This window comes from Mucor mucedo, assembly GCF_025094135.1.
Source record: "Mucor mucedo strain NRRL 3635 chromosome Unknown EV154scaffold_18, whole genome shotgun sequence".
NCBI classification, from domain to species: domain Eukaryota; kingdom Fungi; phylum Mucoromycota; class Mucoromycetes; order Mucorales; family Mucoraceae; genus Mucor; species Mucor mucedo.
Genome location: NW_026252302.1, coordinates 340,114 through 368,113, shown reverse-complemented (window position 1 = coordinate 368,113; position 28,000 = coordinate 340,114). Strand labels below are relative to the sequence as shown.

The following is a 28,000-nucleotide window of genomic DNA, read 5'->3' as shown; positions in this document are numbered from 1 at the left end:
AAAAAAAAAAAAAAAAAAAAAGATGGAAGGCGTCTGCTCGTGTAACAGTTTCAAATATTGTTTTATTATGTATTGCTTAATCTTCCTCCTCGTATTCTTCATCGCTGTCATAGAAATCATCTCTTTCATCACTAATATCTATACTGAGTATACCATTGTAAATGACATACGCTAAAAAGAAAGTAAGGCCACCTGCAATGGACCAAATACGCTTGCGTTCAAAATCGACTTGAGATTTACTCTTTTCCTTTTTATCCTCGCTTGTTCCCATATAAGAAACGACATCATCCTTGACAGTGCCCAAAAATCCAGTAGGGTTATTTATAAATGTTTTCCAGAGCGAAGGCACGTCTTCTGAAGGTTCAGATTCAATATGTGATTGTTCTTCGGAATATAAAAGATTTTTCATGCGATCGCAGTAAGTCGCGAGTAATGGGTATTCGGTGGTCAAGATGTGTTGTAATCGTTTATGCGCCAAATCTGGGTACAAATGCAATGAAAGGTATCCAAATACAATGCAATCTAATGTTGTAGCATCATCACCAAACATGTAATCTTTCTCGTTTAATTGGGATTGTAAAGTGCCATATGTTTCTCTAGCCAATTGATACATCTATAAGACCAGGTTAGCAAACATATCCATTTCTGTTCCAATCCAATTATTTTTACTTGATGCCAGCCAGACTTTAATAGTTCCTTCATTTCTTCCTTTTCGTTTTGAGGTAAGCCAGCATCGTCGGCTGTGATTTCAACATTGTATTTAGCTAATCTAGCTTTGGCGCTTTTCTTCAGTTGAACGGGGACAAGATAACGAGAAGGAAACGATAAAAGTGTTGCGTATGTAGGACGAATGTTTTTAATGAAGTTAGTCGAATCGGCATACCAGGTGTAAAGCTAAGGAATGATAAATACACACGCATGTTAATTTGACAGCTGCTTCACAACATCATGCTAATTCTTACCATGCAGTCATAAAGCTTCTCTTGTGCTAGTGTAGCATAGCTAAATAAATATGAGTACATTTAAGCCTTTGGGAAAAAGTTTTTTTTTTTTTTTAATGAGACTTTACGCAAAGTATTCTGCTTTTTGTTCGGGAGTCAAGTCTTTATTGGCGTCTTTACCATGCTTGGCTAAATGAGTCAAGATGCGGTCAGCACCAGCAACCCAAATAGAACCATGCTTGAGCAAAGGGAGTTCACCTATTTTGATTTAAAGTGTTAGGAATGAGGTAACCTAGAAAGAAAAATAAATATGCGCATTACCTGTGGGACTTGTCTGAGGGTTATTACAGGTGACAACTGTGTAGTCTTGCTTAACAAGACGTAGGTAAGATTCAATGACTACACATTTGGGATCAATGGAGGGAGCATTTAAAGCTGGACCCCAGACATAAAGTTGCATGTTTGACATTGTAAAAGATAAAAAGAATGAAAAGATATTTTTAATAGGTATAAAACGCCCTTGTTTTCTTTAAAGTTGCACCCTAGCACCGCTTCGCACAAAAAAAAAAAAAAAAAAAAAAAAAAAAACTCAGTTTTATTTTGAAAATTACAAATCACCCAAATTATTAGCTACGATTTCACCTTCATTTCTCTTTGCGTCTAAATCTTGCTTGGTCTTTGCTTCTAAATCACGAATATCTTGAATGGTCATACCATACCATTTATCAGTCCAACAAAATAATTGGCGATGGAACTTTGTGAATAAAGTATGAACGGTCTTTGCAAGGAAAGCTTCAACTTTGCCTTGAATACCAAACCATTTGAACTCGATATAGACAAGCTTGTAACAAGTCATAACGGGCTCAACTGTCTTTTGCCAATTGGGGTCTGTCAAGGGTCCACGGTTTGTCTTTTCTGACTTGAATAACTTAGGATCTTCGTCTGGCTTATAATCACCAGAAGGAATTTTGTCGTGGGCAATGTCAATAATAATGACATTTCTCTTTTTCAAATCTATCATACCAGATAATTTAGTGTCTATTTCTCTGGGATCCCTCACTGCATCATACGAATCTTACCTTCCTTTGATATATTAAGTGCATTTTCAATCTCACCTCGTGATTCATCAACATGCAAGGTTTCGTAAACAATTGAAAAACTGTCCTTCATATAACCATTCTAAATAATCTGTTAGTTCTCAATTAATCAATATTCTTTCCACAGTGATTTACTTTAAGCACTATAAAGAATGATTAGCATACATTATTTAAAATAGAGTAATATAATCAATTACCTGTTTTACAGTAGGGATATGCGTTCCAAGCCTATATTAGATCATTAGGAAGGTATTAGCACTTAATTGAGTTACAAGCATTTCCTCTTCCTTTTTACCTCTTCATACAAATCCAACGCACCAGCAGGTGCTACAGCTCTTACAACAGCAGGAACGCGAGAAGCAAGACGGAAAATCTTGTAAGTGTATTGACCCTTTTCATTTCCCTTTTCATAAGGCTCATTCTTTACGATTTCCACACCTTCGCCACCACCAGTCTGTTCCTTGGAAGCAAAAGCAGTAGCATATAATTGTGCTTATTTTTGGTCGTTTAGTATCATGATAGCTATAGATGAGAGATAAGCAACCTTACCTACTTGGTACTCGGATTGAGTACAATTCATGGGGATTCTGTACTCGTTGATAATCATTATTTTAAATAAATAAAAAAATTAAAGAAAAGAAAAGGAGAAAAAAGGGCCGAAAAATAAATTGTTTCTTTATATAGACAGGACCTCGTTGCAAAATGAGTGGTGACCACCAAACACTGTTGATTACATTTTCGACCTCGGATTTAAACCAATGAGATATCAGCTGGTTACGTCGAAGGGGATTAACAACAAACATCATCAATCATGCTCATTCATCCTATTTTCAAACTGCTGCTGCTGCTGCTGCTGCTGCTGCTGCTATTCTGATACGAGGCTGTTGCGTTTATAAATTTTGTAACTCCCTCCCTTTTCTCTCTTTTTTTTTTTTGTTTATCCTTTCCTCAAACAAATCATGTCCAGTCAAGATATTCAAAGTATCAATAAGGATGACTCCTTTGTTTTACCAAGATTGGGTAAAAACTCGCCTACATTATCCTATTTTTGTGTTTACAATCCTTCATTGGGGCAATCCGAAGAAAACACCAAAGACCAGATCTTGTATTATACTGCAAAAAAAGTCGTTCCAGCCGATGTAAAAATGAAACAGATTGGCTTGGCTCAAGCTCTCGTAAACTTTACGTCGTAAGTTATTTTTTTTTCTCGCGCAGCGCATTCAAGAGATATTTATACTCATGACCACTTCATCTAGCACTTTCTCACCTTCCCATCCGACTCAAAACGTTCATTCACAGAAAAACAGAATGATCTTTTTACAACCTGAACCTGGATTTTGGATACACATGTGTGTAGAGTTGGGTGTTTCCCGGAAACAGATAAAGGATTCGAAAGGAAAAGAAAAGCTAGTAACAGAATACTTGGACTCTCAGTTGAATGACAAGGCTTTGGAGGCCGTTCTAAAGATCGGATACGAGCAATTTAAGGTACTATACTGAACGGGGTTGAAAACACGTATTTATGCACAATTTTTTTTTTTTTAAAAATGGCTAATACGTTCTCAGTTATTGAACGGTACCTTTACCTATCTTTTATTCGGAGATAGTGTCGAAAAGCCGACTCGTCAAAGAACCAGAGCATTGATGCACGCTATTGAAGAGTTTTTTTCGGAATGGATTTGGAAGTGGGATTTCGACCGATTAGATACCATGTGCTTTACTGCAGTATTTAATGGTGTGCCTGTTCAGCCTGTATTACGCAACAATTATTTGCGTGTGAATGAATTAGACAAAGCCGTTCAAACAAAGTTCGAAAATCATATTAGTCATTTGTTCGTATTGAATCTGGAAGATGGTGGATTAGTATACCGATCCCCTACCCTATTAATCAACGACGTTTGCTCGTTGAGAAAATATGTGTTGAAAAAAGTAGAGAAGTACCTCAAGAAAGAAAAGGCTAAGCTGGATATCGAGTCCTCATTAAAAAAAGAAGTGAAACCTTCGGGGTTAAAAGCCTTCACAAAATCGATATCGACCTCGCAAATACTCAACTATTTCTCAGTTGGCTCAAAATCAACCGATACAGTGGCTTCATCTACACCAGCCTCCATTAGTACAGAAGATTCAACAAACTCTGGACTACCTGCTATCTCAGATATACCAACTGAACCTACCTCGCCGGATGGATCATCAGTAACAGATATGACGGGTCAGGGTATATTTTTGACAGGGCTCATTGAAAAGATGGCCATTGGTATGAATGGAGAAGAGAGACCTGTAACAAGATCAGAGTTAATACGTGTACATATATCAAGTGATAAAAATGGTGAACAAAATGACACATTACTACAATATTATTTGCTAATCTACAAGGTATAATTTTACACATCATTTTCATAACAAAAGTCATCAGACCTTAACTTTCATGCTAGCACAAAAGCAATCTAGTTTGGAGTTACTTGCTACCAGCCACATCCAAATCGGAGGATCTGATTTCCGATCCGTTGTTCTATATCGAGCTTGAAAATTATATGGGTGAGAAAAAGTTGGATCAGTTGACGGATGTTTTGAATGAGAATATCACTAGTATGCAAGAAAAGAGGTAAGCTGACTAGCCCATATCTATACACATCTAACAAAACCCACACACATGTACAATCTAGCCTTAATCTTGGAAAAAATTATAAATGTTTTTATTATGATAATACAACACTTAACATAAAATCTACCATGATTGATCCACCATCCTTAGCGAAATCTCCCAAGGATAAAAAGACAACGATCCAAGTGACAAATGACATGATTTTGCAATTACTGGAAGTAAGAGAAGATTTTGAGAAGATACCTCATACCAGCGAGGTTTATACCCGATCTACAGCAAACCATTGGATTGCAGGTCATCGACTCTACAACACATTAAGATCAACCGAAGAAGAAGATTTAGATACTGCCATCCATGAGAATAGGTCTTCTTTAGATGAATTCTCTAGAGATGAAGATATGGATGATTTTACAGAAATGTATCTGATTGCTGCAAAAAAGGATACCTCTTTGGCAGATGTAGAAGGTAGTATTTTTTTAATAAAACAGTTATATAAAAACACTAATCCATACCCGTAGAAACACTTGGTAAAATGACCACGAGTTTATTAGATACGATGCACATTGAATAATAATAAAAAACTTTCAATGGCAAGATTTTCCAAGGGCCTTTAATCTCCAATAATTATAAGGTAAAGGGACCACAAATCCAGCAGCTGTACTAACAGCTGCAGCCATCCAGAACTTGGGATCATGAAATAAAACCTGTCCACCCATGAGGTGCCAATCCATCAAGTTTTCGGAAAGTTCCATCACAAGCATGGAGACAAAGCTCATTCCCATAGCCGTCTTGAACGCTGCGGGGTAAGGTACTTGCATTGATCTCTTCAATAACACAGTCTCCAATGCAAGTGATGTAGATATGCCAGCAACCTAAGAAGCACAATGACGTATTATTATAATTAATTCGGCTTATTTATGATTTTTTGAGTTCAATGCAATACCATGGCTGCTGCAGTGCTAGTAAGAGGGGATAGCTCGGGATAATTCAGTTGTAAATACCACATGGTAGAGAAATCTCCAGCAGTACAACCTACAAGACAGCTAAGCACATGCGTATGAATAGACCATATATATTAAAAAAAAGTTGAAACATTGGACTTACCGCAGTGTGTTAATTCTAGTTCTCTGCCAAGTGACAGGGTCTAACCAAAATTTAGACTCGGTGACAGATAATTTTTCTTCCTTTTTTTTGTGGCAGCAAGAGGAATGTCGGTTAATAGCCGTACTCTTTATGATTTGCAAGACATGCTTGGCGGTTTGGGGTCTTCTGAATTGCTGAATGGTAAGCATTGTTGCTGCAGTAAAAAAAAAAAGTACGAAATAAATAAAAAAAGTATCACCAAAACCTTTTGTATGCTCTTTTGTAAAGTCACAATTGAGTGAATTATGCTTAAAGCTTGCTTTGAATTGAGACAGTTGGAAATTACTTTGGGCTCAAAAACAACCAATGGAGGGCATTCTGATATATCTATTACTCGTATTTCAATCCTTGTGCAAATAGAACCAATGCAAAAACGAAACAAAGATGTTTTTTTTAGAGTCTAATGAAGTATTTACGTGTTACGCATCATTAAAAAAAGTCAGACGTTAAGACACACGCACACCGTCCACTACTCAAAATAATTTTCGGCAACCAATAAATGGAAAGTCGTTGCTTCTGCCAATACATCACCACCGTTGTCATCAAAAACAGCCGTATTTGAAGCGAAGTTTGCAGCAGAAAAACATTTGAATTTGCTAAATAATAAACAAATATTCCCAATTACAAGTTGAAAAAGCTGATTGGGAGTGAGATTGAAGAAATCACTGGTATAGATATTCAGGCTAAAGTTCATAATATGTGTCAATTGAAGTTTGAGAAATGGTCTAAATTAAGTTCAAATCCACCAAACTTGAAATGTACGATTTGATAGCAGAAGCGCTGTACAGTGGCTCCAAGCCCAAAGTTCGCTTTTTCAAATATAAATTCGTTTTGGTTCCGACTCAAATTCGCTTTTCAAATTCGCTTTTTTATTGGCCAAAGTTCGCTTTTGTAAATAGCCCAAATTCGCTTTTGTAACACTCAAAGTTCGCTTTTGTTTACAGTCAAATTCGCTTTTGTCGAAGTGAAATTCGTTTTTTTTTATTGGGCTTAAGTACACTATTTTCAGAAATTATTGGGACATTTTGAAAAAAAATTGGTACTACTAGGTGCTCTCAATCTGCTGTCGTATTCTGAGAAAGGCAAAACAAGTTACTAAAAATGTATAATAAAAGCATTTCCTAATCGGATGAATACGAGGGGCAAAAGCTCAAATATTCAGCTGAAAAAGGAAATACAAGTGCTGACTTTAGATATTATCCAATAAAACACTCGAAAGCCGATAGTATTACATAATTTGAGCTTTTTTTTTGTTGCCCATTTTAGTGAATATATTTGCCTTTCTCAGAATACGACAGCAGATTGAGAGCACCTACTTTCGAGAAAAAATTGGTACAAATCTTGAACTGTTTTGGGACACTTGCCTAAATAATATTGGGACACTTTTTGAAATTATAATGAGACAAAACTAAATGGTACTTGGGATGAAATCATAACTGCTTTTTCCTTATTTCATAACATGTCAGATATCAGGATTTACTACGAAGACGGAATAAATGCTCCAGTCGATGAGCACGGAAACGAAGCTGTTGAGATGGATGTAGACGACGAAGCCTTCCCTCTCGGCAACATCACCAACTACAATACTTACGTTGATAGCAAACCACCTAAAAAGACTTGACCGTAGTCAAGGACAGCAAGATTAAAAATAAGAAGAATGAACCCAAGATTGAATACAACAGCTACACAGACAAAGACAAGGCAAGGTTCTTTATCCTTATCTACGACCATGGCATGAATCCTAGTCAAGCTTGGAAAGCCCATGGCCATATATCAAGGTCAACCGCCTATAGATGGTACGCAGAGGATCAAAAAATGGTTAACGGAGAAATTGAAGACGATGAAGAGCCTTCAGTAAAGAGAAAAGGTCGACCAAAACTATTGAACGAAGATCATACGGAGCATCTAAAACAAGAATTCAAGGATAATCCATCAGTAACGATTGAACAAGCTCAAGATAGTCTTGTCAAGGCTTTCTCAGGTTTGGCTGTCAGTCAAACGACTATTTACAATTACATGACGAATGATCTTGCCCTGACGTTCAAGAAGGCTCATTTTCATTCCAAAGAAAGAAACTCGCCAGAGAACATTCAAACCCGGTATGACTGGGTGGTCAAATGGAGCCAAACCGACATGGATTACATGTCCAACTGTGTTTTCATTGATGAATCAGCTTTCCATATCAACCTGAAGCGAACAATGGCGTGGTCAGAGAGAGGAAGTCGAGCGGAAGTGATTGTCCCTCAAACAAGAGCCAAAACTACAACTATTCTTGGTGCAACTAGTGTGTGGGGGGGTGTTGAATGTTCAAGTGAGGCTACCTGGAACATCGAACAAAAAAAGAAAGCTAGCTGGCACGTCTTCTGGAAAAGCAACCGCAAGCGTTGGTACTGTAACTGGACATTACTTCAATTTTGTTGCGAAAACAATGGACATCATGGACCAACATGAGCAATTCAAAGATTTTTATCTTATTATGGACAATGCGCTCATTCATACAGCCAAGGATATTGAAAGGTATATCATTCAGCGAGGTTACAGATGTGTTTACCTTCCACCATACTCCCCTGAGCTCAATCCTATTGAGCAATTCTGGCATGTGGTTAAGAGCAAACTCAAGAGGGAGAGGCTCCTAAAAACCGAAACACTTTCGACCAGGATTACCGATGCATGCAATGATGTGTTGTACAGTGATCTTGAAGGTTCTGCTCGCTACTCTGTTAAGAAATTCGATGTTTGTTTAGCGAAAGAGCCTTTGTAATAAATGAATCCTATTTTCTCTGAAAAAGTCCCAATGTTTTTTTTAAAAGTGTTCCAAAGTTGTTCAAGAAAATGTTCCAAAATAGTTCCAATTCTTGTTGCATTCAGTGATTGAAAACAAAAGAGCAATGTCGTTTTCGGTCTTTGCCTGACTTGAGAAAGCTTGAGAGAGTTTGGAGACTTGCACCTTCTTTTTGGAATTGCTGGACATTACTATCAATTTGGATGCATTTTTTGTAAATGGCACGTAAAGGCATCAAGTCTTCCAAATTGGCAATGAATGCCTTCATATCATGTACGCTTGATGGTATTGGTACGGACGCCAGTTCAAGCATGACATAGAGCCCTTCAGCAAGCAATGTTGTTACGTAGAAGCTGATTTGCAAGCCTATTCACCCAACCCGATTCAGTATTTTTCGCTATTGCCACGATCTGAGTAACTTACAAATATTTTCACAAACCACCAATATTGGCCGGCCTCACTGTATGATTTTGAGCGTTAGAGATGGCCGATATCCTGCAGAAATAGCCTCGAAAGTGGTGAAGTTAGCCGATTTTGCCTGTCTAGTGGCCTATTTCCGACAGTTGTGCTAAATTTGTCCTTTACAAAGGCACAACAAAGCCGATTATAGGGTTCCATTACATTAAGAGCTTTCGCTGTATTGTTTTACTGATCTTGTGGGCCTTCCTTGGGTGCGATTTCCGCAATCATTGCTTTGTGAAAACCTGATGCAATTAGTGACAGAACCGTGCGTATTTCAGATCATTCTGCCCTGAGACCAAGGGTAATTACACACACGCAAACGATTAATGTTAAAGGGCAGAACAGTTTTATTAGAGCAGCATGTGCACTTGCTGTTATTCATCTAGTTGCTTTAATACTAATGTTTCGTGAAGATCGAAAGATCTACTTCTCGATAACTCCTGGAGATAGGATGAGCAATGCGCCACGTAAGAGAGTTCAAAGTTTATACTCGATGAATGATGTTGAGGTGAAATCCTGACAGTTAAAGGGTAGGTGTAATCCATCCCTTGAGGAAAGAAAGTCCAGATACGACGGAGAGATCCACCGTTGCGAGAGGGATTTGAGATGAAGAATGCTTTGAAATGTGTTAGCATGCAAACATTGTCTTGTACAAAGAGATGAATCATTACCTAAAGTGCCAGCTGTGCTTTTGTTGAAAATATAGCATTTATGCACACCTTTGCTATCTAAAGGATCGTCCTTTTTCAAGACCTGCATTGAATCTCACTATGTAACTCGTGCTGGACAATTGTACGTAGTCTACTCTCCCAAGAATCTGTTTTTTGTCAATGAACCAACTCACACAAGTCTTTCATTATTAAAAGTCTATGTTTGATTCTGTATAGAAAAAAGCAACTTTATTGTATGTACATGGTCGTCTCTCCTACATTGACATTCTCGATTTTGCTATTTCTACGTTCTTGTCGTTCAAATCTGATAACGCTTTAAGGTAGCCTCTGTTTCCAACACTAAGCACCATTCTCTTGTTGGCTACAATTTCCTCTTTGCTGCTACCCAAACTGATCTCTCCTGCTTCTAGCATCTTCACTATCTTTACCATCTCCTTCCACTTTCCTTCCTCTGTAATGGCATCATAGATAGCGCCAAATGTTGCGCCATTGAATTCGTCCAACTTCAAACTTCTCTTCATGAAGTCTGCTGAATCTCCTACTCTAAGCAACAACGCTTCCAAATCAGAGCGATCCACCTGTCTTCGTGCGAAGCTGTTGATGATGAACGATTGGAGGCTTAATGCAATCGAATTGACAGATGGGTGATTGTCGGCATTCAGTGGGTTGATAGGGAAAAATCCCATATCGTGGGTTGCCTGTAAATGGAAGGACCATAAGTTACAGCAATCTTCCTTGTAATACTGACGCAGGAGACGTTCTGATCGAATGACTTGCTGGCCGTGCTTGTTGATAAAGATCTTGCTGCTTAAACGGTCTCCGTCAACTACTGAACTGTTCTTAAGCGGCTTTACTGATGAGCCCAAAAAGGCATCAACAGGCTTTCCTTTCAAAGCAACAAGGCCACCAACAGCAAGCAGCTCAACGCATCCGTGTAGGATTACAGAAACTTCGAAGAAGTTTTTTCCCTTCTCAAATTTGTGATGCAGCTTGGCGAATGTTTTTTTGTTGATCCACTTGTTATCAAAGGAGCAATCATCGGCATTCTGGATATGCACGAATGCATCAAAGCTAGTAATGAGGAATTTTACTTCCTCAAAGCAAATGATACATCCGGCAAATGAATGTCCTATGCTGGCAACGGTGTTTCCAAGATTCTTGACAATGAAAGATTCAGGGAGAGGTTCAATGCTGCAAGATTGATAACCCTCTGATGCGATCAGATCGTCGATTGTATTGTCAGAGATTGAGCTTGCTGTATTGAATTCATTGGCTTCGTCGTCGAATTCACATCGAACTGAGATGGCTCCGGCTCTAAACTTCTGCTTGTCCAGGATGCTTTTCCAAATATCTGAGGCGCTTGCAGGTACAATAAAACCAATGCTATTGTGTGAGTTGGCGGCAGCTTTGAGCAGGTTACCAATGATGAAACCTGACATCAATTTGTCGCGCACAACAAAGGTTTGCAAATTTCGGCAAATGCTTAGTGATCTTACTGCTCGAGAGCCGAAATCTGGAACTGCTACATTTCTTTTCAAGAGTACTGATCGTGCCAACTTGAACTTGAGAAGGTTTTTCTCTGCGAAGAGATCCACCTGTCTTACTGAACCATTTTTGTTGATGCAATGCCAATAGTGCTTGCAGATTGTAGCATATTGAAGACGATCGTTCCAATTCGGAATATAGTTGAATATAATGAGAACTACTTCTTCAGGGAGATGACTTTTCGAATAGCCCATTGTATATAGCAAGCGAGGATGAAAAGCGACCGCTATCAAAAGTGAATAGGGAGGCTATTTACTTGACATGAACAACCTTTTGTGTTACAAACTGAAGGTGTTTATGTTACTTAATCTCATGCTTTATAGGGAGCTCACTACCGAGAATAAGGGGCATATGTCTTTTGTCCCTATCACAACACTGGTGGATTCTTCTACTGGTCTTCCAATGCCAAAAATTCAAAAGCACAGAATCATCCGTCAAAGAATCATTACTATCGGGTACACCGAAGAATGCGTTACTTTACTCTAGATTTCAAATCCTTTTCATTTCGGTTCAAAAGTAGAAACGTTTCAGATACAAGTTACACAAGTAGGGAGGCATTTTTATCACTTAGAACAACGATTTTTATTACTTTTAACGACAAAAAAAAGAAACAGTATGCTATGGTAGTCTAATCAAACCTGTATTCTTCTTGGCTCTCAAAATATGTACATTCTGATTGACAGGATTAACCACGAGAAGGTGAGAATACGTCTAATCCCAAAAAACAAGCGTTTGGTAAGCTAAGCCATCTTATCGAGTCCGTTGCGAATACCGGCACCTCTACACAAGAACTGAACATAGCGCGCCGGCCACAGTATCAGAAACTAAGGATATATCCATAAGAACACATACAAAGAAACTTGATATGCAGCTACCAAACTACCCCCAGATCCAACAAAGAAAAGAAGAAAAAAAAAGAGAAACGAAACGAAACCGTTGAAAAAATCTTTTTATAGTTTTAGGGGGGTAAATTTTTTTGTTGCTAGGCATAGAAAAAAAAAATTTTTATTCGATTAAGGTATGTGATTGGATGTGATTCATAAAAAAAAAAAAAAAAAAAAAAAATTACAGGGTCAACGGCGATTTTTTCCCATCGCCCACTTTTTTATTATTTTTATTTTAGCCCACAAGATGGAATGACTCAAATGAGACAATTACGTTTGATTTTACTAGTCATTGTGGTAAGTTAGTTACATATTTATCAAGTCTGAACTTCCTGGTTTATTACCCTACTGGTTTTATGACTCTACGTGGTATTTTGAGCGACTTGAAAATTTCGAAAATACGTAATTACAGGGAGAACTATTGCCTTTTTTTTTTTGGGTGTTCTGTCTACTTGAAGTAATGTATTCTTGCTTTTCATACCATTCTCTTTTAAAAGAGCAGAACCTTTATGTTGCCTCGTTGTTAGCGATCGTAAAGGCCTTTTTTTGCGGTTGCTACAGGTAGATTCATGTTATGCCCGTAATTTGCACTTTGTATTTTTCCAATAAATAAACATTATCCTTCAAATCTGTTTTTCTGTCAGAGTGTAGAGTTGTTCGTGTATCTTTAGTGACATAATTAATTATTTATTGTTGGGATATCCTTGGTACATAAGAAATCGCATAATTTCACTTAAAGAGGTATTGCATTAAACTTTGCTGTATTGGAAAAACTTCTACGTATAGTTTAACGGGATGTTGGATCAAACTGAATTACTCGGATTAACTTGTTTTGATATATCTGAATAAATTACGAGCAATCAATAGACGTACCTGTGTAATTTGACATGAACTTAATTGAGTTGATTTACGTAAAACACTACTAGATATGCAGCATGTTCTGATTTCTGCGAACATTTAATGAAGCACCATGTTGACCTTATTAGGTGCTTCTTTATACCGTAGTTTGACATATAACTCATTAGCTTGACTAACTTGGATAACTATATCATGAAATAAATCTAAATTAAAAAACTTATTAATGATTGTAATGTGGATAATTAATTTAACATAGCATGATATTCTCTCCATCGGCAATGATATTGAAGTAGTACTTTTACCATAAATAAAATCAATTGATACCCACTACACAGTTTTGTTTAATATTCTAAAGTGTAGCCATTGAAAAGATATATTGTTCAGAGCTACAGTAATTTGATTCAAGTTCTTTTACAATGTTAAGATACAAAACTATAGATGTCAGTACTATTTTACATGTATTTTTCTAATAGTGATTGAAAAAGTTAGGAATATATTCAAACTTCAGTTTATATTTATAACGTAAATGAACGCATCATTTCATAGAAGTGGTTTTAGTTTCCTCATTGCATAAAAATTGGAATGTTTGACTTTTCTTGACAAACGTTTTATAAATTTCAAGATTTTAAACGCTATTTTATGCAACTATACTGTATTAATAATGATATAACTGATTTACATAAAAACTCCAGAAATTAATTATGTCATTGATTGAATGATTGTAGTATCATAACCTAGGATATCCTAAGACATGATGTGTTTAAGCCTTTCGATACGTAGGTATATATAATTGCTATGATAGCAGTAATGTTTTTATCCATATAACCATGTTAATAGTTAATTCCCTTTTATCATTTAAGCGTTTTTATCATTTAAGCGTTTTTATCATTTAAGCGTTTTTATCATTTAAGCGTTTTTATCATATTAAATTTTTTTTAGACATGCAATGTTTAAATTTATGCATAGACATTATATACCAAACAGTTTTAAATTATTTTTCTAGTTTTATTATAAGATTTTTGGGTTGATAGATATGAGGAATAAAGTGGTGGGGAGTGGTGGTGGGAAGAAGAGTGGTGTGGTGGTGGGAAGAAGAGTGGAGTGGTGATGGGGAGTGGTGATGGGAAGAAGAGGGGGAATGAACAAAGAAGTCGTTAGAAATCTTCTTCTTCTTCGTCCATTTGGGCTAAAGCCATGTCATGTTCGGACCCCTCTTCTGTTATCACCACATCTGGATCTTCGCCAGCAGTCAGATCCAGAACATCAATAACCGATGTGGTCGCCTGGTTTAAATGCTCATCATCTAGGTCTTCAAAGTTTTGACGACCCACACTGGTTATGGTGGGGAGAAGAATCGAGATGCATCTTTCTCTCCACCTGATGCTCTGGTCCAATCTGTTCTTCATCAGCTTGTAGGCCCCCAGATAGAGAGCTTGATGTTCATCATTGGGATCACTTGCTTTATGCTCCAAGTAAGCAAGTGATCCATAGTTTTCGTCGACTTCAGCCCTAGCGTTGTGAAGGAGATTAACAATTTCACACTGTTTATCAAGAAGAAAAAAAGTTAGTGTCAAATGTATCCTAAATTATAATATACGTACTCTCAACATCTCCATCTCCTTCACAACGTTGGTATAGTCAATATAAAGTCTTACACTTTCAGTGACATCCGGTCCCCAGAAACCATTTTCTTCGTCCACCAGGTCTTCAAAACTGACATACGTAAATCCTAAAAACAAAAGAAACGGCATATCAGAAACGCATCATAGTAAAAGATATAATTTTTCATACCGGTATCGTCAAACCCAAGATTACCTTTGGCAGCCTCTTCCTTGTATTTAGCCAGCAAGTACAAGATGTGCTTTTTGTGCACATTGCGTGCTTCTTTGCACTTGCCAGCAAGACTAGTTCCTATGATGTAATTACAAAATATCTGAGATGAACATAGTTTCTAATCTCTATGGTGTGTTGCGTTATTACCGAGGCCGCCGTGTTTGAGGCGTTTGACGACACCTTTGTATGCTTGAACATGTTCTCTCAAACAGTCGACAAACATGATTCGTTTCAGGCGAAGGTATTCCTGATAGTAACCTTCGCCAAAGTTCAGGACCTCGGGAGTAAGATCCTGTTCAGGAACCGCCACAAAGTTAGGATTTTCAGCCCTAATGGCCACCAGCAATTCATTCATTTCAGCTTTGATTGCACTAAGATCGCTAGCAAGAAAGCTAGACGATCCGACGTACAATCTTTCACTGTTGCTAGTACTATAAAACAAAAGTTTATAGATATGAGATCGGCATTGTATGTTCAAGACTTCACTTACCTGAAGCGGTGATGAACAGACTGTAAGACATAATATCTTACAGCCTTGTTCACACCATCATCAAATTGACTCCAGATACTAGCACATGACTTGCCGGCGGCCATTCGCTGTACTTGAAGATCCCAGTTGTGGCGGTGCAAGTGTGAATGGGCAACTAAGGCCTCTCCTCCCAAAGCCTTGATTTCTTCCAAAGCCTTGCTTGCTTTTTGGTACTTTGTCTTCAAGAATTTACCTGATATTTTACAATTGATTAATATTAAAAATAATTGATCAGTATTGACTTCCAAAGTTACCCATATTCCATTTTTTCATTTGGTTACGGTGCAGCGTTGCCATGGTAAGAACAACCCGACGGTTTGGATGATTCATGGGACGGGTCATATTGATGAAGGGCTTCAGATATGACCAAAAGCGTTCAAGGGATTCACCATCAGTACGACCAATAGTGCCCATGAATCTCGGGTTGCGCTTAGCCTGGCAGTGTAAAACATGCGCAAAAGCATGAAAAGCAGGCACTGCCAATGACCAACCTCCTGTGCCTTCCATTTGATCCTCGAAATGTTTCTAATGGCCATAGCTGTAAGTCCCTTCATATTAACCTGAATATTTTTAAATCATAACTTACTTTTAAGGAAGGCTCCAAGAGGCATGCAATGTCGTATAAAATGACCTTCGGTATACGACTAGCAACAGCTGCACCATCCTCATTCCCAAGAAGTTCTTTAATCATTGCCAGAGAGTATTTAAAGCTAGTAAATAAGTAGACCATTAAAAAATTGATAAGTCAGTTACAAAATTAAATTAAGATACTAACCCCTCTCCGGTAGCCATGTCTGAAAGCTTCAAGACGTATTCATGTCGTCCGCATGAGGCTGCAAAAAGGCCTTTCACAGGAAAGACTTTTGACTTCAGAGATGCCGTCTGACCAGATGCACGATGAGTATTCTCACTGGCCAGGACCTAATTTACAGTTAGCCCAAAAGATTCTCTATGTATTTTAGTACGTACATCTCTGCTTGCTCTCTCCTTCTCATAAAAGTCCACCGTTGACTGCTTAACCCACATCTTCTCAATTGCAGGCACTGGTGTCTGATGAAGACTATCATCTTTGGACTTCAGACATTTCATGCTGAAGCAGCCATCCAAAGAGATAGTCTTTATGTTGTTGGTACTATTAGATGTACCAGGAAACCCGTCCTAACAAAACCAACATTAATATCAATTCACCGTCCTTATATCTTTCAATTTCTAACCTGTGGACAGGCAGGACACTCATTATCCTGGAGAGAACAGGTGGCAGCCAAATAGTCTACAGCGCTGTCCACCAAAAGCAAAAGCCTGCTGTAGAGCGGCAGCAGGTTTTGGCAAATCTTGTGAGAAATGCCGTTCTTGATTTTTGGAAGACTGTCAGCATATGGAAGTAAGTTTTTAAAAATATTATAGTTACCTCTGGGTTTCCCATTACAGCGTTGTAATAGTCGGCAAGAGCTTGCCCAGAAGCGCCGAGGTGGTTTCTCAACATGTTAAGATTGCTTAACATCCCCAAATGTACTGCTGATTTGGGGAACATTGGGGATGACGGTAAAAATCCACAAAGCATAAGAGCTTGGGAAAGACTCTTACAGTTGCACCACTTAAAGTCATTCACCAAAACAACTAAATGAATGACTTGTTAACTGCAATGACCAACTACGTTATTATTAAATTTTCTTCTTACATCGGGTACAAAAAAAGTTCAATGGTTTTGTCGAGAAACCACAATTCTCATTACTACAGGTGTAGCCAAAAGACATCTCTTCATAGCCGGCAAAAATCTTCGGGACGCCCAAGTTTTTCACGGACAGGATATAACAATCCACCAACTTGGGCAGCAACTCTTCCCAGTTGTTGGATAATGTTTCAACAACAGGATCGAAGCTTGGCTCATCAAAGTCAAAGTTTTCACCCATAGGCGAGTCGGCTGGAGAATATGGGAACTGTTGTTGAAGCTGCTCATTGGGGAATACTTCCTCCCAATTAATATCAACTTCCACGCCATGCTCTTCTTCTAACCGGTTTGCTTGCATTTGCAAAGAACAAATACTTTCGGTTTTTTCGAGATCGCTGTCGTTTTGCTCACGTAACGACTCAAGAACTGCGTTGCGTTGTTCATCGAGTAATCTAAAAGCTTCCTCTTGAGACATATTTGAATAATCGTTTAACATTAGATATATTTCGTGATTTTGATAAAAAAAAAAGGGCAACAATTTCTCATTACGGTTTTTACTGTTAGGTGATAAACCAATAACACACAATAATAGGTGTTGGCCAATAACAGGGCCGACAATTTTGGAAATTTGGAGATTTGGAGATTTGGAAATGGCTGTAAGCGGATCTCTTAGATAATCAATTTTACCGCTTAATTTTTATCTTGTAGGACTGATTTTTATTAGACTATGTTTGGTGGTGTGCCTAGCAACAAAAAAATTTACCCCCCTAAAACTATAAAAAGATTTTTTCAACGGTTTCGTTTCGTTTCTCTTTTTTTTTCTTCTTTTCTTTGTTGGATCTGGGGGTAGTTTGGTAGCTGCATATCAAGTTTCTTTGTATGTGTTCTTATGGATATATCCTTAGTTTCTGATACTGTGGCCGGCGCGCTATGTTCAGTTCTTGTGTAGAGGTGCCGGTATTCGCAACGGACTCGATAAGATGGCTTAGCTTACCAAACGCTTGTTTTTTGGGATTAGACGTATTCTCACCTTCTCGTGGTTAATCCTGTCAATCAGAATGTACATATTTTGAGAGCCAAGAAGAATACAGGTTTGATTAGACTACCATAGCATACTGTTTCTTTTTTTTGTCGTTAAAAGTAATAAAAATCGTTGTTCTAAGTGATAAAAATGCCTCCCTACTTGTGTAACTTGTATCTGAAACGTTTCTACTTTTGAACCGAAATGAAAAGGATTTGAAATCTAGAGTAAAGTAACGCATTCTTCGGTGTACCCGATAGTAATGATTCTTTGACGGATGATTCTGTGCTTTTGAATTTTTGGCATTGGAAGACCAGTAGAAGAATCCACCAGTGTTGTGATAGGGACAAAAGACATATGCCCCTTATTCTCGGTAGTGAGCTCCCTATAAAGCATGAGATTAAGTAACATAAACACCTTCAGTTTGTAACACAAAAGGTTGTTCATGTCAAGTAAATAGCCTCCCTATTCACTTTTGATAGCGGTCGCTTTTCATCCTCGCTTGCTATATACAATGGGCTATTCGAAAAGTCATCTCCCTGAAGAAGTAGTTCTCATTATATTCAACTATATTCCGAATTGGAACGATCGTCTTCAATATGCTACAATCTGCAAGCACTATTGGCATTGCATCAACAAAAATGGTTCAGTAAGACAGGTGGATCTCTTCGCAGAGAAAAACCTTCTCAAGTTCAAGTTGGCACGATCAGTACTCTTGAAAAGAAATGTAGCAGTTCCAGATTTCGGCTCTCGAGCAGTAAGATCACTAAGCATTTGCCGAAATTTGCAAACCTTTGTTGTGCGCGACAAATTGATGTCAGGTTTCATCATTGGTAACCTGCTCAAAGCTGCCGCCAACTCACACAATAGCATTGGTTTTATTGTACCTGCAAGCGCCTCAGATATTTGGAAAAGCATCCTGGACAAGCAGAAGTTTAGAGCCGGAGCCATCTCAGTTCGATGTGAATTCGACGACGAAGCCAATGAATTCAATACAGCAAGCTCAATCTCTGACAATACAATCGACGATCTGATCGCATCAGAGGGTTATCAATCTTGCAGCATTGAACCTCTCCCTGAATCTTTCATTGTCAAGAATCTTGGAAACACCGTTGCCAGCATAGGACATTCATTTGCCGGATGTATCATTTGCTTTGAGGAAGTAAAATTCCTCATTACTAGCTTTGATGCATTCGTGCATATCCAGAATGCCGATGATTGCTCCTTTGATAACAAGTGGATCAACAAAAAAACATTCGCCAAGCTGCATCACAAATTTGAGAAGGGAAAAAACTTCTTCGAAGTTTCTGTAATCCTACACGGATGCGTTGAGCTGCTTGCTGTTGGTGGCCTTGTTGCTTTGAAAGGAAAGCCTGTTGATGCCTTTTTGGGCTCATCAGTAAAGCCGCTTAAGAACAGTTCAGTAGTTGACGGAGACCGTTTAAGCAGCAAGATCTTTATCAACAAGCACGGCCAGCAAGTCATTCGATCAGAACGTCTCCTGCGTCAGTATTACAAGGAAGATTGCTGTAACTTATGGTCCTTCCATTTACAGGCAACCCACGATATGGGATTTTGAGAAATTCGAGAGTGATAATAGCGAATTAAGAATAAAATGTAAAATTTAACAAAGTGAAATTATCAAACTGCAAAAATAAACTAAAGCTTTATTAAACAAATAAATGGGGGTCTTTATATACACATTATTTCAGACATTGATCACAGATGGGCTGATGACGGTTGTGGGTAGATTTATCCAGATAATACTCGGATGTAATGATCCCATATAGAAAGACCATAATGAGATGTCAATAACAATAACAATAACATTCATTCTTAAACCGTGTATGTCTTGTAGCACAACATTCAGGGGAAAATGTAGTTCTTATTAAAGATAGCTGTGGCACCTCAACGTGGCTGATGTAACCTTCATATGTTTTCATATTATGTTATTATTTAAATGTATGCCTTATACTTGTATGAAGGATGATATGAGATCAAGACTGTACATAAAGTAAATGATCAGTATTTAATATAAAGTACCAATAAGAATTATATTTAGGATTATCAAATGGAAGATTTAAGAAGTGTAGATAGAGTCATATATTAAGTATATAGCCTCGATCACGACATTACCCCCAACCACACTTTGATAAGCTTTTAAAGAAGAGGTATTTACACGTAAATAGTGTTTATAAAACCCAACCCGTAGAATGTGTCTGTGTCTGTGTAAAATGTAAAATAAAATAGAGTATAATTAAACTAATGGGTGATCTGTAGTAAATATATGTGCTAGTAAAAACCAAAATGAAAAAAACCTTATAAGGTAAAAAAGTATCTTTGCGGAAAAAGGCTATATTTTTTTACTTAGAGTTACTTTGTGATTCAAGCAATCTCTGAGATCTAGTAATAATACGAGAGCTCTTATTACTATGTTTATCACGGTTAGCCTTTTTACGTATAGTATTATTTACTGTTGTAGGAGCTGTTTGTGTTACTTCCAGCATTACGTCTAGCCCAATATAATTCGATATGTAATTTGGAATCAAAGTCTTCACTTTTTGCCAAGTATGATATATAGGGTCGTTATAGCCTAACCAGTGAACAAGATATGAATAATTATTAGGTTCACCTTTGTGTGCTATGATTGCTTGTACTTCATAATGACCGTCAGCGGTATTATTTTATGAAGCTTTCTCTTCAGGTAGTAATTTAATTTGCTGAGTAGGTACGTCTCTAGATAATAAATTTCCTGCTTGGTCTGCTAAGATGTAAGATTTATTCTTTGTGTATCCTGTAATAGTAAAAGGTCCCGAATATCTTTCTTGTACTTTAGAGCTGCGATGAACATTGATGATCATGCATTTTCTACCAATGGGATACATATCTGTAAGTACTTTATGAGTTTTCGCAAAGCGCTCATGATCTTTTGTTTGCGTGTCTTTAATAAGTGCAGCAATTTGGGGTATAACAACTTCTTGTGCAAATTTAAGTCTGTCATTAATTATTTTAGTGTCCGCTGTTTCTAGTGATAGAGAGGGTGTCTCATTAGAGTAATCTTTAAAGTCGTTAGGCTGTCTGCCAAATACAACAGCGTATGGTCTAGACTTATGTAATTTAGAATACTTAATGTTCATTGCTAGTTGTACTGGATTTAAATAAAGATCCCAGTCATCATATTTTCCGTTCAGTAATTTTACAATACTGGTTTTGGCAATTCCCACAAATCTTTCACACACAGAATTTCCTTGTGGCGTATAAGGTAACGATAGTCTTCTGTCAATGCCGCTCATTAGAACCAATTGAGAAACAACCTCATTGATAAACTCAGATCCATTGTCATGAGACAAAATCCTTGGCCATGAGAACAAGCAAAAGATGTTTAGTAGTTCTTTAGCAACTGTTAAACTTGTCTTATCTGGTAGTGCTCGAAGAATTGTGAACCTGCTGAAATGATCTACCATGACAAGCATGTAATTATTTCCACTAGCAGAGGTTGTATTGAATGTACCAAGATCCATACTCCAATGATCTAGAGGTTGATCTGGCGATACACTATTGAAAGGGTGATAACCAACTTTAGCAATGTTAAAGTGTGAGCAAGCGTCGCAATTGGATACAATTCGTATGATGTCTTTTCTCATGTTTGTCCAATGTAACTTGTAATCGTTATGTATTGTGTCTTCTACAGCTTTAATACCGAAATGACCTAAAAGGTGTGCTTTATTAATAATATCGTCACGTTCTTTCTCAGGTGGAGTCATGTAGTCAGCAAACTGTAAAGCGCGTAATACAACGGGTGTGGTGTTAGTACCAGAGGTACATGTACTTTCAGGTAATGTAATGGGTGTTTTAGATTCTTGTTTAAAGTTCTGTATGTAATCTTTTCCATGTTGTTTCATAGCTTTCTTATAAAAAGTCGAAGATATTTTGAGCTGTGGAATAGCTTTAGCCTTGCGCTTCTTGTATTGAATTTTTTGAATTGGATTTGAAATTTGTGACTGGTCATTTGGATTATCGTGTTTATTTTTACGCTTGGTGATGAAAGAAGAAGTTGTTTCGTCAACTAATTTACCCCCCTCCAAATGATAATCCTCTTTGAATAAACGACTACCAGCATCAGCAATGTCGTTTAAATGACCCGGCAAATGTACAACATCGTATGATAAACTGAATAGTGTTTCGTAATAAGTCAATAATAAGTGGTTCGGCACTTCTTGACTGTGAAGATAAATAAGCGATCGGTGGTCGGTATGTAATGTAAAGTGCCAATAAGAATTATATTTAGGATTATCAAATGGAAGATTTAAGAAGTGTAGATAGAGTCATATATTAAGTATATAGCCTCGATCACGACAGATTTTTCCCTATCAACCCACTGAATGCCGACAATCACCCATCTGTCAATTCGATTGCATTAAGCCTCCAATCGTTCATCATCAACAGCTTCGCACGAAGACAGGTGGATCGCTCTGATTTGGAAGCGTTGTTGCTTAGAGTAGGAGATTCAGCAGACTTCATGAAAAGAAGTTTGAAGTTGGACGAATTCAATGGCGCAACATTTGGCGCTATCTATGATGCCATTACAGAGGAAGGAAAGTGGAAGGAGATGGTAAAGATAGTGAAGATGCTAGAAGCAGGAGAGATCAGTTTGGGTAGCAGCAAAGAGGAAATTGTAGCCAACAAGAGAATGGTGCTTAGTGTTGGAAACAGAGGCTACCTTAAAGCGTTATCAGATTTGAACGACAAGAACGTAGAAATAGCAAAATCGAGAATGTCAATGTAGGAGAGACGACCATGTACATACAATAAAGTTGCTTTTTTCTATACAGAATCAAACATAGACTTTTAATAATGAAAGACTTGTGTGAGTTGGTTCATTGACAAAAAACAGATTCTTGGGAGAGTAGACTACGTACAATTGTCCAGCACGAGTTACATAGTGAGATTCAATGCAGGTCTTGAAAAAGGACGATCCTTTAGATAGCAAAGGTGTGCATAAATGCTATATTTTCAACAAAAGCACAGCTGGCACTTTAGGTAATGATTCATCTCTTTGTACAAGACAATGTTTGCATGCTAACACATTTCAAAGCATTCTTCATCTCAAATCCCTCTCGCAACGGTGGATCTCTCCGTCGTATCTGGACTTTCTTTCCTCAAGGGATGGATTACACCTACCCTTTAACTGTCAGGATTTCACCTCAACATCATTCATCGAGTATAAACTTTGAACTCTCTTACGTGGCGCATTGCTCATCCTATCTCCAGGAGTTATCGAGAAGTAGATCTTTCGATCTTCACGAAACATTAGTATTAAAGCAACTAGATGAATAACAGCAAGTGCACATGCTGCTCTAATAAAACTGTTCTGCCCTTTAACATTAATCGTTTGCGTGTGTGTAATTACCCTTGGTCTCAGGGCAGAATGATCTGAAATACGCACGGTTCTGTCACTAATTGCATCAGGTTTTCACAAAGCAATGATTGCGGAAATCGCACCCAAGGAAGGCCCACAAGATCAGTAAAACAATACAGCGAAAGCTCTTAATGTAATGGAACCCTATAATCGGCTTTGTTGTGCCTTTGTAAAGGACAAATTTAGCACAACTGTCGGAAATAGGCCACTAGACAGGCAAAATCGGCTAACTTCACCACTTTCGAGGCTATTTCTGCAGGATATCGGCCATCTCTAACGCTCAAAATCATACAGTGAGGCCGGCCAATATTGGTGGTTTGTGAAAATATTTGTAAGTTACTCAGATCGTGGCAATAGCGAAAAATACTGAATCGGGTTGGGTGAATAGGCTTGCAAATCAGCTTCTACGTAACAACATTGCTTGCTGAAGGGCTCTATGTCATGCTTGAACTGGTGTCCGTACCAATACCATCAAGCGTACATGATATGAAGGCATTCATTGCCAATTTGGAAGACTTGATGCCTTTACGTGCCATTTACAAAAAATGCATCCAAATTGATAGTAATGTCCAGCAATTCCAAAAAGAAGGTGCAAGTCTCCAAACTCTCTCAAGCTTTCTCAAGTCAGGCAAAGACCGAAAACGACATTGCTCTTTTGTTTTCAATCACTGAATGCAACAAGAATTGGAACTATTTTGGAACATTTTCTTGAACAACTTTGGAACACTTTTAAAAAAAACATTGGGACTTTTTCAGAGAAAATAGGATTCATTTATTACAAAGGCTCTTTCGCTAAACAAACATCGAATTTCTTAACAGAGTAGCGAGCAGAACCTTCAAGATCACTGTACAACACATCATTGCATGCATCGGTAATCCTGGTCGAAAGTGTTTCGGTTTTTAGGAGCCTCTCCCTCTTGAGTTTGCTCTTAACCACATGCCAGAATTGCTCAATAGGATTGAGCTCAGGGGAGTATGGTGGAAGGTAAACACATCTGTAACCTCGCTGAATGATATACCTTTCAATATCCTTGGCTGTATGAATGAGCGCATTGTCCATAATAAGATAAAAATCTTTGAATTGCTCATGTTGGTCCATGATGTCCATTGTTTTCGCAACAAAATTGAAGTAATGTCCAGTTACAGTACCAACGCTTGCGGTTGCTTTTCCAGAAGACGTGCCAGCTAGCTTTCTTTTTTTGTTCGATGTTCCAGGTAGCCTCACTTGAACATTCAACACCCCCCCCCACACACACACACTAGTTGCACCAAGAATAGTTGTAGTTTTGGCTCTTGTTTGAGGGACAATCACTTCCGCTCGACTTCCTCTCTCTGACCACGCCATTGTTCGCTTCAGGTTGATATGGAAAGCTGATTCATCAATGAAAACACAGTTGGACATGTAATCCATGTCGGTTTGGCTCCATTTGACCACCCAGTCATACCGGGTTTGAATGTTCTCTGGCGAGTTTCTTTCTTTGGAATGAAAATGAGCCTTCTTGAACGTCAGGGCAAGATCATTCGTCATGTAATTGTAAATAGTCGTTTGACTGACAGCCAAACCTGAGAAAGCCTTGACAAGACTATCTTGAGCTTGTTCAATCGTTACTGATGGATTATCCTTGAATTCTTGTTTTAGATGCTCCGTATGATCTTCGTTCAATAGTTTTGGTCGACCTTTTCTCTTTACTGAAGGCTCTTCATCGTCTTCAATTTCTCCGTTAACCATTTTTTGATCCTCTGCGTACCATCTATAGGCGGTTGACCTTGATATATGGCCATGGGCTTTCCAAGCTTGACTAGGATTCATGCCATGGTCGTAGATAAGGATAAAGAACCTTGCCTTGTCTTTGTCTGTGTAGCTGTTGTATTCAATCTTGGGTTCATTCTTCTTATTTTTAATCTTGCTGTCCTTGACTACGGTCAAGTCTTTTTAGGTGGTTTGCTATCAACGTAAGTATTGTAGTTGGTGATGTTGCCGAGAGGGAAGGCTTCGTCGTCTACATCCATCTCAACAGCTTCGTTTCCGTGCTCATCGACTGGAGCATTTATTCCGTCTTCGTAGTAAATCCTGATATCTGACATGTTATGAAATAAGGAAAAAGCAGTTATGATTTCATCCCAAGTACCATTTAGTTTTGTCTCATTATAATTTCAAAAAGTGTCCCAATATTATTTAGGCAAGTGTCCCAAAACAGTTCAAGATTTGTACCAATTTTTTCTCGAAAGTAGGTGCTCTCAATCTGCTGTCGTATTCTGAGAAAGGCAAATATATTCACTAAAATGGGCAACAAAAAAAAAGCTCAAATTATGTAATACTATCGGCTTTCGAGTGTTTTATTGGATAATATCTAAAGTCAGCACTTGTATTTCCTTTTTCAGCTGAATATTTGAGCTTTTGCCCCTCGTATTCATCCGATTAGGAAATGCTTTTATTATACATTTTTAGTAACTTGTTTTGCCTTTCTCAGAATACGACAGCAGATTGAGAGCACCTAGTAGTACCAATTTTTTTTCAAAATGTCCCAATAATTTCTGAAAATAGTGTACTTAAGCCCAATAAAAAAAAACGAATTTCACTTCGACAAAAGCGAATTTGACTGTAAACAAAAGCGAACTTTGAGTGTTACAAAAGCGAATTTGGGCTATTTACAAAAGCGAACTTTGGCCAATAAAAAAGCGAATTTGAAAAGCGAATTTGAGTCGGAACCAAAACGAATTTATATTTGAAAAAGCGAACTTTGGGCTTGGAGCCACTGTACACATGATGAATGCCTAGATTTGGGTTTACGCAGGTCACACAAGCTCTAATTAATTAATCGACCCATCATTAACGTTTTCATTAGTATTCTCTTGAAAAAAAAATCTTTATTCTGCCCCTTCTATTACTTTTTTGCCAAAAAAAAAAATGCCTAATACAAACCAAACTTTATTCATTGTCATATTTTCATTAATGGCTGTTGTCATTGTGCTCCTCACATATGTTTGTTGGTTGAAGAGAATGAAAATGTCAGCCAAAAGAAATTTACTGTATGAGCAACACCAATTGGAAAGATCACAGCAACAACAACAACAACAGCAGATATCTGCAAACCAACTTCAACAGCTGAAACCAGTATTATTACAACAGCTGTATGATCAAGATATTCAGAGACAACGACAGATGAATAATTATTATAAGGAGCAAGTTCCTCAATATACCCCCCATAACAATAGTAATGATATCTTGGTAAACATCAATGACGAATCAGAGCGGGATGCTACCATCATCCATACTGAACAACCTTCGCATTCTCGTAATAACAACCATCAGCCTCAAAACCCTTTTGCTGATAATGTTTAGGTACTCAATTTAATAAAAATAATAAAATAATTTTTAGCTTTTTCAAATTTCTGCTTATGTGTATACCTTAATACTTGTAAAGACAATAATATACTATCGAGTGAGGATGGGTACTTTCAGATTGTTGGTTTTCGTCCATATACAAAAGAACAGTTACTTATAGAACTTGGTAAGAGCTTATATGTCGACTTTGTTCTTAAGTTTGAGCTTTTATTTTTTTTTTGACGCTATCTTGGCCTTGCTTTGATCCAACTACATTATGTAAAGTTGTTTCTTAATGAAAAAAAATAAAACACCATTCTCTTTAATACACAACCTTTTTAGAAAGTGACTTGATTTTCCAACCTTAATTTTTTTGGCAGCTGTAGAAGGTACCTTTATAGCATTTTATACTAGTCTCCAAATGGACCGACTACTAATATGAGTAGCAGTACATCAATTATATATGCTGTAGTTACGGTTTATGAAAGTGCATCACTTTATGTGGTATCCATATTTACTTGCCACAATGTTTCAGCTTTTAAACATCCTTTAGCGTTATGATGAAAACAAGCGGGGCAATGCATGATGTATGGATGATTATCTATCATAAATGTAATGTGACATGTATTTTGTTTTGATATAGAATATTCTAGTTGGTTGAGCCGAGATATGCATGTATCCCTGCAGATTTGAGTGGCCCGTTCAACTGGATAAAGCCTCATGTTACATTATGTTTGTAACTACAGAAAGAGAAATATGTTGATATGGGAAACTCTCATTTAACAATTGTCTCGAATAAAGAAACCCTCGCTGTTTATGGGGGTTTTAAAAAATTATGATAAAAGTCAATCATCTCTAACATTGATGATCAAATCTTTTACCTGATTTTTGTATTCCTGTTTACAAACTCAAGACACTTGGCATCTATTTACTTTAGTAATAATGTATATCTATGCATTTCATAAAATAGGAGCACTTTTTATGTATGTATGTAACACTTGTCCTCTGCATAAGAAGATGAAAGTGCCAAAACGCATCGTCAGCCCTAGAAATACCTGAGCTCTGTTTTAAAAAAGAGTAACTGGCATTGAAATCATTTCCCTACAAATGATGAACACTTTTGGGTTTTCATCTCTTTTAACGAAAGGGGGATGAAGGTGGTAAAAGTTACGTGCACCGTTTCCAAGGTATTTAATAAGCCTGAAAAGACAAGGTTTTG

The 28,000-nt window shown here is 37.6% G+C and overlaps 9 protein-coding genes across 9 annotated transcripts; 4 read left to right on the top strand and 5 right to left on the bottom strand.

Annotated features, from left to right (window-relative positions):
* Window positions 1-38: 38 nt before the first annotated feature.
* EV154DRAFT_438595 (uncharacterized protein) lies at window positions 39-1,489 on the bottom strand. The gene is made up of 5 exons (XM_051596885.1): window positions 1,263-1,489; window positions 1,070-1,199; window positions 963-1,002; window positions 670-894; window positions 39-613 (listed from the first exon to the last, which is right to left on the bottom strand). The coding sequence occupies exons 1-5, from the start codon at window positions 1,408-1,410 to the stop codon at window positions 77-79; spliced, it is 1,080 nt and encodes a 359-aa protein (XP_051460749.1). The 5' UTR covers window positions 1,411-1,489; the 3' UTR covers window positions 39-76.
* A 25-nt stretch (window positions 1,490-1,514) lies between these two features.
* Window positions 1,515-2,897, bottom strand: EV154DRAFT_600203 (uncharacterized protein). Its single transcript, XM_051607155.1, has 6 exons — window positions 2,588-2,897; window positions 2,334-2,530; window positions 2,236-2,266; window positions 2,174-2,181; window positions 2,021-2,120; window positions 1,515-1,955 (listed from the first exon to the last, which is right to left on the bottom strand). The coding sequence occupies exons 1-6, from the start codon at window positions 2,643-2,645 to the stop codon at window positions 1,549-1,551; spliced, it is 801 nt and encodes a 266-aa protein (XP_051460748.1). The 5' UTR covers window positions 2,646-2,897; the 3' UTR covers window positions 1,515-1,548.
* Window positions 2,898-2,997: 100 nt separating this feature from the next.
* Window positions 2,998-4,644, top strand: EV154DRAFT_415441 (uncharacterized protein; the record flags this gene model as incomplete). The annotated part of the gene is made up of 4 exons (XM_051595666.1): window positions 2,998-3,227; window positions 3,295-3,526; window positions 3,605-4,411; window positions 4,471-4,644. The coding sequence occupies 4 exons, from the start codon at window positions 2,998-3,000 to the stop codon at window positions 4,642-4,644; spliced, it is 1,443 nt and encodes a 480-aa protein (XP_051460747.1).
* Window positions 4,645-5,191: 547 nt separating this feature from the next.
* Window positions 5,192-5,993, bottom strand: EV154DRAFT_98855 (uncharacterized protein). The gene is made up of 3 exons (XM_051607883.1): window positions 5,745-5,993; window positions 5,584-5,683; window positions 5,192-5,512 (listed from the first exon to the last, which is right to left on the bottom strand). The coding sequence occupies exons 1-3, from the start codon at window positions 5,930-5,932 to the stop codon at window positions 5,225-5,227; spliced, it is 576 nt and encodes a 191-aa protein (XP_051460746.1). The 5' UTR covers window positions 5,933-5,993; the 3' UTR covers window positions 5,192-5,224.
* Window positions 5,994-8,647: 2,654 nt separating this feature from the next.
* EV154DRAFT_560562 (uncharacterized protein) lies at window positions 8,648-11,437 on the bottom strand (the record flags this gene model as incomplete). The annotated part of the gene is made up of 4 exons (XM_051605621.1): window positions 8,648-8,931; window positions 9,455-9,643; window positions 9,699-9,780; window positions 9,986-11,437. The coding sequence occupies 4 exons, from the start codon at window positions 11,435-11,437 to the stop codon at window positions 8,648-8,650; spliced, it is 2,007 nt and encodes a 668-aa protein (XP_051460745.1).
* Window positions 11,438-14,139: 2,702 nt separating this feature from the next.
* EV154DRAFT_579325 (uncharacterized protein) lies at window positions 14,140-17,491 on the bottom strand (the record flags this gene model as incomplete). Its single annotated transcript, XM_051606581.1, has 12 exons — window positions 14,140-14,526; window positions 14,587-14,714; window positions 14,777-14,896; window positions 14,966-15,249; window positions 15,309-15,540; window positions 15,602-15,872; window positions 15,934-16,057; window positions 16,123-16,268; window positions 16,317-16,505; window positions 16,562-16,696; window positions 16,756-16,964; window positions 17,026-17,491. 12 exons carry the CDS (start codon window positions 17,489-17,491, stop codon window positions 14,140-14,142), a joined length of 2,691 nt encoding a protein of 896 aa, XP_051460744.1.
* A 1,060-nt stretch (window positions 17,492-18,551) lies between these two features.
* EV154DRAFT_478574 (uncharacterized protein) lies at window positions 18,552-19,616 on the top strand (the record flags this gene model as incomplete). The annotated part of the gene is made up of 1 exon (XM_051598195.1): window positions 18,552-19,616. The coding sequence occupies one exon, from the start codon at window positions 18,552-18,554 to the stop codon at window positions 19,614-19,616; it is 1,065 nt and encodes a 354-aa protein (XP_051460743.1).
* A 3,464-nt stretch (window positions 19,617-23,080) lies between these two features.
* On the top strand, window positions 23,081-24,128 carry EV154DRAFT_478573 (uncharacterized protein; the record flags this gene model as incomplete). Its single annotated transcript, XM_051598194.1, has 2 exons — window positions 23,081-23,321; window positions 23,845-24,128. 2 exons carry the CDS (start codon window positions 23,081-23,083, stop codon window positions 24,126-24,128), a joined length of 525 nt encoding a protein of 174 aa, XP_051460742.1.
* Window positions 24,129-26,070: 1,942 nt separating this feature from the next.
* Window positions 26,071-27,474, top strand: EV154DRAFT_549262 (uncharacterized protein; the record flags this gene model as incomplete). Its single annotated transcript, XM_051604860.1, has 3 exons — window positions 26,071-26,752; window positions 26,837-26,968; window positions 27,425-27,474. Exons 1-3 carry the CDS (start codon window positions 26,365-26,367, stop codon window positions 27,472-27,474), a joined length of 570 nt encoding a protein of 189 aa, XP_051460741.1. The 5' UTR covers window positions 26,071-26,364.
* Window positions 27,475-28,000: the final 526 nt, after the last annotated feature.